Here is a 10,000-nt window from a genome sequence, read left to right on the forward strand (position 1 = left end):
ACTCTGCGATTTCTGGCGACAACCCCCCGCCCCACCCACTGCAGGGGCGGGTCATTTGTATCTTATCATTTGTATCTTATCTTTATTTATTTATATTGTTTAATACATATTATATTGTTTATTTATACTGTTTGCGTGTGAAATCACACGGGGCACTCTGGAGGGCATTACAGGCGTGTGCGTGTGTGTGTGTGTGTGTGTGTGTGTGTGTGATTCACCATGGTTCACCATGGTCTCGGATCACGTGATTGACATTTATTATCTTCCCGGATGATAGATCAGAGCTCGTATGACCGATCTATGGGTAATACTGTGACCTTACACGCACACACACCCAACTCCCCGCCCACGAGAGTTGGAGTAAAAACCCGCAGCGCAGCGATACTGAAATTATTTCAGCCCTGGGTGGGATTTGATCCCGGACCGCTGTAGTGGCAGGCGAGAACTCTAACCACCGCGCCACGAAAGGTAGGTGTAGGTGTAGGTGTAGGTGTGTGTGTGTGTGTGTGTGTGTGTGTGTGTGTGTGTGTGTGTGTGTGTGTGTGTGTGTGTGTGTGTGTGTGTGTGTGTGTGTGTGTGTGTGTGTGTGTGTGTGTGTGTGTGTGTGTGTGTGTGTGTGTGTGTGTGTGTGTGTGTGTGTGTGTGTGTGTGTGTGTGTGTGTGTGTGTGTGTGTGTGTGTGTGTGTGTGTGTGTGTGTGTGTGTGTGTGTGTGTGTGTGTGTGTGTGTGTGTGTGTGTGTGTGTGTAGGTGTGTGTGTGTGTGTGTGTGTGTGTGTGTGTGTGTGTGTGTGTGTGTGTGTGTGTGTGTGTGTGTGTGTGTGTGTGTGGTGTGTGTGTGTGTGTGTGTGTGTGTGTGTGTGTGTGTGTGTGTGTGTGTGTGTGTGTGTGTGTGTGTGTGTGTGTGTGTGTGTGTGTGTGTGTGTGTGTGTGTGTGTGTGTGTGTGTGTGTGTGTTCGGCTAGTTTCAGGACACTTCGGATATCGTACAAGTCCCTTTAGTTGTACCCCCTGAGGCTTCGGATCTGGGGGCTGAGATTTTATAAGATTATAATTATGATCGGAGACTCTCTATTCCATTATGATTATTTCTCTTTCTCTCTCTCTCTCTTTTGCTCGGAAAGGGGAATGAGGATATGCCTCTCTCATGCCAAGCCACCTCGCTTGGGAGGTGAAAAAGAATCATAGCCAGACGAAAAGGGTTAACTATATAAATAAACAAATAAATAAACAAGTGATTAAGCAAATAAATACATTCAACGTACTCCAATTCATTAACATGCTTTTCCTGCCTTGTACCAGACAGTTCTCTTCAGTTGACGTGACTCCACGAGGAGAAAAGATGGTCTTGACCGCAAAAATAAATAAATAAATAAATAAATACTTTTTAGTCCTGACTTCCATCTTCAATTACCGTATTTGCCAGTGTACAAGACGCATCCCTATTTTACAAGGATATTTTTTGAGAAAAAAAAAATGCATGGTTTATATTTGTTGAAAGATTATTTAAAGTGGTTTGTAGGGAAAAATATGATTCTGAGTATGAAATACAATATTGTGACGGACGCAGGGCAGTTTTTTGATACGTTTGAAAATAAAAGGCGCGTCTTAAACGCCAGCAAATACGGTAAGTGAAATCTTCTAGCACAAGCTAAAAGAACATAGGTACAAAAATACTCACCGCAATGAAGAACATGTTCACCTTTGGTATACAAGCACGAGCAATATACTTTAAAACGACGCTCACCCTCCTCCTCCGTTCACCCACCTCCTCCTCCTCCTCCTCCTCCTCAGCCTCTCTGGGTGACACCTGGCCCCCGCTGAATCGAATCGTCCGGCATCCCTCACCGCTACTTCGTCTCCGTCCAGGGACAACCCCAGAAGCTTCCAGGGGCTTCCAGGGGCTTCTGCCCTCCCCTCCCCCCCTCAAATAAAAAAAAAAAAAAAAGTCCGAAACTATTACTTTAAGAAACAGGTGATTTCTGACACCAGAACAGGGGACTCGAATTCAACAAAGTACGATTCTACAGACCGATCTAGAATTCTTCAGTACCAATTTAATCAATATAACTGGAACTACGTGAAATACTTTACAAATATTCACTGCATAAGGGTTCGTTTAGCGTTAAAATTCTACCCTTCGTATTTCTTTCCCAGTAAATAATTAGTGCGGCGACTGTCGCATCAATATTCTACGCAATTTGGTTCCAACGCACTGTCACGGAAGATGTCATATTTGATACAGTGACGTGGCAAATATGAGAACAAGATAAAATAATAAAAATAAAATGAAATGAAATAGTATTATACAAAACAACATATCAAGAAGAGACACTACTACCACTCAACGATAACATTAATTAAAATCAACTCTATATAGATATATATATATATATAAATATATATATATATATATATATATATATATATATATATATATATATATATATATATATATATATATATATATATATATATATATATATATATATATATATATATATATATATATATATATATATATATAATAGTATAGACTGAAATAAGACTGAGTCACTATTGGTAATGTGATGTACCTCTCCTCGGCTGTATTCTTGAGAATGCATCGAGTGCATGACACTGAAACACAGCCGCTGGATGCCCTCATGCAAAGGAGGACCGCAAATCGACCCCTCGCGGTAGCGTTTCTTGCACGCACGCGCGCACACACACACTCACACAGGACAGACACTGATTGGGAGAAAGAGAAAGACAGAGATAGAAAGACACAGATAAAGAGGGGGGAAGGAGGGCGAGGTTGAGAGAGAGAGAGAGAGAGAGAGAGAGAGAGAGAGAGAGAGAGAGAGAGAGAGAGAGGGGGGGGGGGTGAGGTAGTAAGAGGATGATGGAATGGTCTGGCTCAACTGCCTCTATAGCAACTGAAGTAGAGGTAGAGGTAGGAGTAGACTGCAGCAGCCGCAGCCGCACAGGAAGAATTGAATCAACTCAAATTCTTCAATTATGATTCGCATCGGGCGAGGGGAACTCTGCAGCATTTTCCTTTTTATTTAAGTTGTTGTTATTATTATTATTATTATTATTATTATTATTGTTGTTGTTGTGACTCGATTTTTCTAGAGAGGGGCATACACAGAGCAGGAGCCCTAGTCCCATCACTTCACCTTTTTCGACCGAAATGGCTGGGGAACAAGGTGGCAGGATTCTTTCTCTCCCACACCACCAACACCTAACACAATGGAACAAGAAAGGACAATACGAGTCGTGATTCTCTAACATGGACGAATTATGTGTGCCTCTGGTCCGTTGGGGCGCCCCAAAGTACTGGCTGTATGTTACCCTGCAGTCAATAGCTCCGTATATTGTCATTATGCTAATATCATTACTATTATCATTATTATCACGGTCATTATCTTTACTATCAATTACCCTTATTATTATCAGTTATTTTCGCCATATTTATCATAAACACTAAATTCCTGACACTTCAGTAACGTTACTACATTGTTCTTTCTATTCGGATTTTCCCAAATTCTCAGGGATTACGGAAGTTGTACATGTGCAACTCACGGTGACCACGGGGCCTCGAAGGAGATGCAGGCAAGGTCATCATATTAAGACAACAGTGCAAGACTCGTAGTAATGGATCTAAATTGGACAAGTTTAGGTTTAAGAAGGAAATAGGGAAGAATTAGTTTAGCAACAGAGTGGTTAACGAATAGAATAGGTTTGATAATCATGTAATGAACGCTAAGATGAGATAACTTTATGAATAGGGATGATAGGTGGTAAAAGACATGGAACTGCCTAGTGTAGGTCTTAGGGTCTCTTGCAGTCTTCTCAATTCTTATGTGCTTCTGTAAGTATGCTTGAAAGCTAGTTTGTCGAGAACCAACTAGTGGTTTGTTTTCGCTCCGGATGGATAAGTTGTTCGGTAAAGGACTGAAACGCCCTTCAGCTGGGGAAGCACGTCACGCCCGTCGTCAATAGGCTGATTTTAACCCCGCTTGTCAATCTCACGGTTTAACTCGCACAACTGATTCTGGCTACAAACAGAATTATTTTATTAGGCTACGTGGTAACTCTGCGTATAAGGAACATGATGATGATGACGACGACGACAATAACAGTAACAAGAGAAACAATGACAATAACGACGACGACAGCGACGACGATACGGGAGAGATAGGGATGTGATACATTACAGCAGCGGCGACAGTATAGGAAGACAGCTGCTGCAAGGGCTTGACGTCAAGCCAAGCCAAGCCAGCGTAGAAGAATACCAAGAGCAAGGACCTTACTAAAAACACCCCCATCGTAATAGCAGTAGCAGTAATAGTTATTAATAATAATCATACTAGTAATAATTATATTAGTTACGTTAGTTATAATAGCGCTAGAAATAACAGTAAACAGCAAGAATTTACAGTAGTAGTAATCGTATTAGTAGTGGTGTATGAAAGGATGTAATAGTAACAGTGGTGGTGGTAGTTTTGTTGTTGATGGTGGTAGTAGCAATAGTACCAGTAGCAGTATATGGCACTCCTTTTAGGTATTGTTGGCCATTGGATGGGCTCTCGAACAGATATTCCTGCAGTACACTATTCGATCTAAACCACGCAATGTTGTTCAAGTTAGATGGATTTATATGCATGCGATACGACAAGGTAAAGGTTCTCACGGCTAAAATGCTTCGGGAGATTTGCAGGGCTATGGCAGTCAAACCAGCGCTACTTCCCCTGGGTGTGTGTATGTGTGTGTTAAATTTCAGGTACCGCACCTCCAACACGTCAAACGAAGCATGAGTGGACGTTAGCGCAAGAGGTTTCTGGGTTGATGTCAACGCAAAAGGTTTCTTGACAATTTATTTATTCGTTTATCTTATCTTATTTATTTGTTTGTTTTATATACGAATGATTTAACCCAATGACACCGGACTGTAGAGACAACTACCGAGGTGGCCCACTCCCGAAATGGAAGATGAGAATATACGAGGAGCGTGCACAGAATATGGACCGGGGCTCATTCCCTCCAAGATTCACGAATTCGGGTGGGATGGATCCAGGGGCAAAGGCATCCTACGCTCAACTGGCAGAGGTGATGGCAGAGAAGGAAGAGCAACCAAAAAGCAGTATTATGGTGGGGCGAGATGTAGACTCTCATTCCTAAGGTCAGCTATTTCATGACAGAGATACAAGGTCCTCACCCAACACACATGTAGAACCTCAATTTTGATCAGACTGTAGTAGAAAGTAGGATAAAGGAATAATTGTTTTAAAGATAGGGCAATACAGGTATAAATAGACTGTCGACCACGGTCACTGACGGGAATGGGTCCAATGGACTATGTGGAGGACACATCTTGCCTGCTTTCATCATATAGTTTCCCAAGGATGGAGGGCCCAATTAATCTTTGTAGAAGTAGTAAAAGTAGTAGTAGTAGTAGTAGCAGCAACAACAGAAACAACGGTAGCAGGAACAGCGGTAGCAGCAGAAGTAGTAGCAGTAGTTACATGATACGAGTTTGTATTGAAACCACACACACACACACTATATATATATATATATATATATATATATATATTATATATATTATATATCTATATATATATATATATATATATATATAGATATACATATATATATACATATATTATACATATAATTATATGTATATATATATATATATATATATACATATATATATACACACATATATATATACATATATATACACACATATATATATATATATATATATATATATATATGTATATAGATATATATTATATTTATATATATATATGTATATAATATATATATATACATAAATATATATATATATACATAATGTGTATATACATATATATATATATATATACATAAATATAATGTATATATATACATAATGTATATATATATATATATATATATATATATGTATATATATATATGTGTGTGTGTGTTTGTGTGTGTGTGTATATATACATAATATATGTATATATATATATATATATATATATATGTTAGAAAAAAGTTTCATAAGTAGTTCATCCTGAAGGACTACCAGCCCTTCGCTACCGAGGGGGTGCCAAGGAGATGAATAAAGCCGTCTGGCGACAGCAGCAAGAGTGACCAACCCAGCGGGCACAGGAGGGAAGGGTCCGACTGGGCACCGGCGGATGGCACCGGCAACAAGGGCCTAACCCCCCCCCCCACCACACACACACACACACCTTCTTTTTCTCCTCCTCCTCCTGATTTTTTTTTTTTTAGCTTTTCTCCATTTATTTCTTTCCTCCTTTTCTCTTTTATTTTCTCTTCTCCTCCTTTTTTTCATTATTTTTACCTTTTCTCTATTTCCTCATTTTCCTTTTTATTTCCTCTTTTTCTTTTTTTTTTCTCTTCCATTTTAACTTTCATTATTTTTTGTGTACTTTTTCCTCGTGTGGAAGGTCCTCCTTAGACTAAATATGTCATAAGAACACTTGCGTATGATTGCATTTCACGGATTCCTATTAGGCAGAAAATCACTCACTCTCTTCCACTTAATCTGAAAGGACAGAAAGGTGGAGGATGGAGCGAGTATGTTACTGACTGGACGCCGCGAGATGGGAAGCGCGGAAGAGGGAACCCAGGTAAAAGATGAAGACACATGATAGAGAAGTTTGCAGGAGTGACGTGGCAGAGGTTGGGGCAGTCGTGCGACTCATGGAGGAGGTTGGGGATGGCTTGTTATGCTTTGTTCTGGCCAACATATTTTTTTGTTCCTCTTGAAGGGACCTTCCCTTGGGTCGGGGCCACAGTCCCGAGGAGACGAGGAAGAGGACGAGAGGAAGAGGAGGTTGAAGAAGATCATGATAAAAAGGAGGAGGAGGAGGAGAAGGGAAAATAGGCGGCGGCGAAGGAGGAGGAGAAGAGGAAGAAAGAGAGGAGGAGGAGGAGAAGAAAATAGGTGGCGGCGAAGGAGGAGAAGGAGGGAAAATAGGCGGTGGCGAAGGATGAGGTGAAAGAAGAGGAGGAGAGGAAGGAAAGGACGAATAGTTGGAGAAAGATGAGGAAGAAAAGGAGGAGGAAGAGGAGGACGAGGAGGTGAAGGCGGAATAGTAGAGGAAGAGAAGGATGAAGAGGAGGAGGAGGAGGGGAAGGAGAAGGAAGGAAAGGTGACGAAGTATCAACAAGAGGAGGGTGTGGTGGGGAAGGAGAGGAGGAGGAGTGGCCATGTACTGTAGGTCAAAGTGGGAAAAAAAAAATCCAAACTACTCCTGAAGAGCGAAATGACAACTCTCTCTCTCTCTCTCTCTCTCTCTCTCTCTGTGTGTGTGTGTGTGTGTGTGTGTGTGTGTGTGTGTGTGTGTGTGTGTGTGCGCGCGCGCATGAATATGAGTGGTGTAATATTAAATTAATTTGTTATTCAATTTGCTTACTTATGTCTAATTCATTTACTTGTCTTACTTAGCAATTAAAATCACCTCTTTATCATTCCGCATGGTTCTCCATTGTACTGCATATGAACAAGATATTTGGGGAAAAAGGAATTATCAAATGGGAATAAATGAAGTAGGTGAGTATGAAAATAAATAAAATCAACAGTAAGTGAAGGAGGAAGATTTGGGACAAGCAACTGGAAGAGGAATGTTTATCGTACACATTTTTATTTTACATCTGAAGACAAAACAACATAATGCTACATATTATATTTACAACCTAATTCTAATAGAATCCGTGTACATTAAGAGCCTGACATTTTCAAGATAGAGAAGGAAACGCGACGTTAAAAAAAAGAGGGGGGGGGCAAATGTTGTACTGGAAACGCAATTTGTGTGGGACATTACCTGCCTTTCATTTTGTAACGTCCGCCGCCATCGGCACTGACGTCATCGCCGCAGCCGGCCTCCCTGACACGAGCGTCCGACCCGCTCCCACTCCCGACGAACTTGTGGTAGAGCGAGTGGATGCGGTTCCACATTTTATTGGTCATGGTGGACTCGCAAGGTGGAAGCAAGGTGGTCGACAAAAGCTGCACTGTCAAGTCCTGCCCTGTGCAGTTGGTGGAATCAACCCGAGAGAACGCAGCGGGCATTACGACTGTGACGTCAAGTCGTCTTAGATAGTCCGCGCCTGGACCAGCGGCCTGGCCGGTCTTAGAGGCGATGCTTTACTCTGGGTCAAAAGCAACCCCACCTTATGCGCTGGAGTCCATGCATATTGCAGTCTGCGGTTTGGTGGGATGCAACAATACACACATTGTCCGAACTAGGAAAATTGTGGAGTTTAGTTTTTAACAGATTTTTGCATTCACTGAGGATAGGTAAGGCTGTCAATTCACTATTAGATTATCTTATGTTGATGCATCCTCACAAGTAATTCTCCATTGTTCTACAGTGCGAGGACGACAGAGATGCACTTTTTTTTTATTCATTTTCCATTTTTTCACACTCGCATTATGATTCACTTTATACCGACCGTGTTACTATTTGTAAATGTGTAATAATATAAACACTTAATATATAATCTCAACTTACAATACACACACATATGAATATATATATATATATATATATAGATATACATATATATATATACATATATATATATATACATATATATATATATATATAATTGACATCGAGGGCAAATGCACCTGGTACCATACGTGTAGTATTGTTCTACTGGCTGGTAATACCATGGTACCACTTATCGTGTTGGTGTGCTTCGATACCTCTTCTTTATTGTTCGATCAATTGTTTTTGTTTAAATGCATACATTCACATACTTACAGACACCATGTACATATAACGTATATATAGGCATATATATGATGATTACGAGTACAAATCTCGGACCCAACCCAAAAACCAGAAGAGCTTGCTTCCTTGCTCTCTCCTCATCTCACGCATACAACACACGCACGCGCGCGCGCGCCTCCGTTCCATTGTCCCGGTGATGATCGCGCAAGCAAGCAAGCACACAGACACGCAGGCAGACATGCATGAACAACGTACACGTCCAGATCCATTTAACGACGTAAAACGCCTCTCTCTCTCTTTCACTATGCACCGGAGACGCGGAGACGGAGCCAACGAGCGTAGTTATTTGTACTTGTATATTATAATTAGGTAAATACAGTTAGATTAATGTGTACGTGCGCGCGTACGCACTCTCTCTCTCTGTCTCTCCCTTCCCCCTGTCTTTCTCAAATACACACGCACATACACACACACACACACACACACACACACACACATGCAAAGGAAGAGAAACACATCTTTCGCCTGGGTTGGAACATTTAAGAATTCACACAAAATTCCCGACGCCTCACATGCTGAACTAGAGACCATAGCTTATGGTCCTGCCTCCTTCCCACAGTTGGTAGCCCTGAATTCACGAGACTCCCTTATGTATCAAGTCAGGCACCCAGTCGTACCAACCTACCCAAGACCAATAATTTCCATTTCGCTAAACCAGAAAGAGCGACTTATATAGTCTTGCCTCCTTCCAACAGTTGGTAGCCCTGAATTCACGAGAATTTTTATGTATTAAGTCAGGCACCCAGGCGTACCAACCTACCCGAGACCAATAATCCCCATTTCACCAAATTCTATTTTCCCAAACTGCCATTTCATCAAACTCCATAACCTAAGCTCAGCTAAGCTAACGCAAGGAAGATTGGTGATATGCAATTTAGCGAAAGAAATTGGCAAAATAGGATTTATTCATACCCGATATGAACGAATTGTACTGATAATCGATGTACGAAACTGATCATTTGCGTGAATCCACAAGCTTATTAAGCGAATTATAATGACAATGGAACGAAAATCACTGAAAACATCAGCAGTGCCTGGGGGATTACGGAAAACATCGACTTTTTTGTATTACATTCATATATCTTTAATATCGCCTTGATATATTCTTGTATCTCAAATACTCAAAAACGTAATATATAGTTCCATAATTGTCATTTATCATATACTTTGAAGGAGGGTGCTTGGATAGTGGTTCGA

The 10,000-nt window shown here is 40.9% G+C and overlaps 1 protein-coding gene across 3 annotated transcripts in view; it reads right to left on the bottom strand.

Moving 5' to 3' along the window:
- LOC143029213 (tyrosine-protein phosphatase non-receptor type 11-like) overlaps positions 1-10,000 on the bottom strand; it is a 200,878-nt gene that overhangs the window by 41,375 nt on the left and 149,503 nt on the right. The window contains exon 1 of one of the 3 annotated variants that reach the window (XM_076191784.1): positions 7,829-8,460. The exons of 1 other annotated variant lie outside the window; for it this stretch is intronic. In XM_076191784.1, the coding sequence (XP_076047899.1) occupies positions 7,829-8,076 (248 nt within the window). In that variant the 5' untranslated portion in view covers positions 8,077-8,460. Of the gene's footprint in view, positions 1-7,828; positions 8,461-10,000 lie in introns of those variants that run through there. One more of the 3 variants, XM_076191785.1, reaches the window with a different exon arrangement.

Source organism: Oratosquilla oratoria, chromosome 10 (assembly GCF_046742065.1).
Source record: "Oratosquilla oratoria isolate Oo_2021 chromosome 10, ASM4674206v1, whole genome shotgun sequence".
NCBI classification, from domain to species: domain Eukaryota; kingdom Metazoa; phylum Arthropoda; class Malacostraca; order Stomatopoda; family Squillidae; genus Oratosquilla; species Oratosquilla oratoria.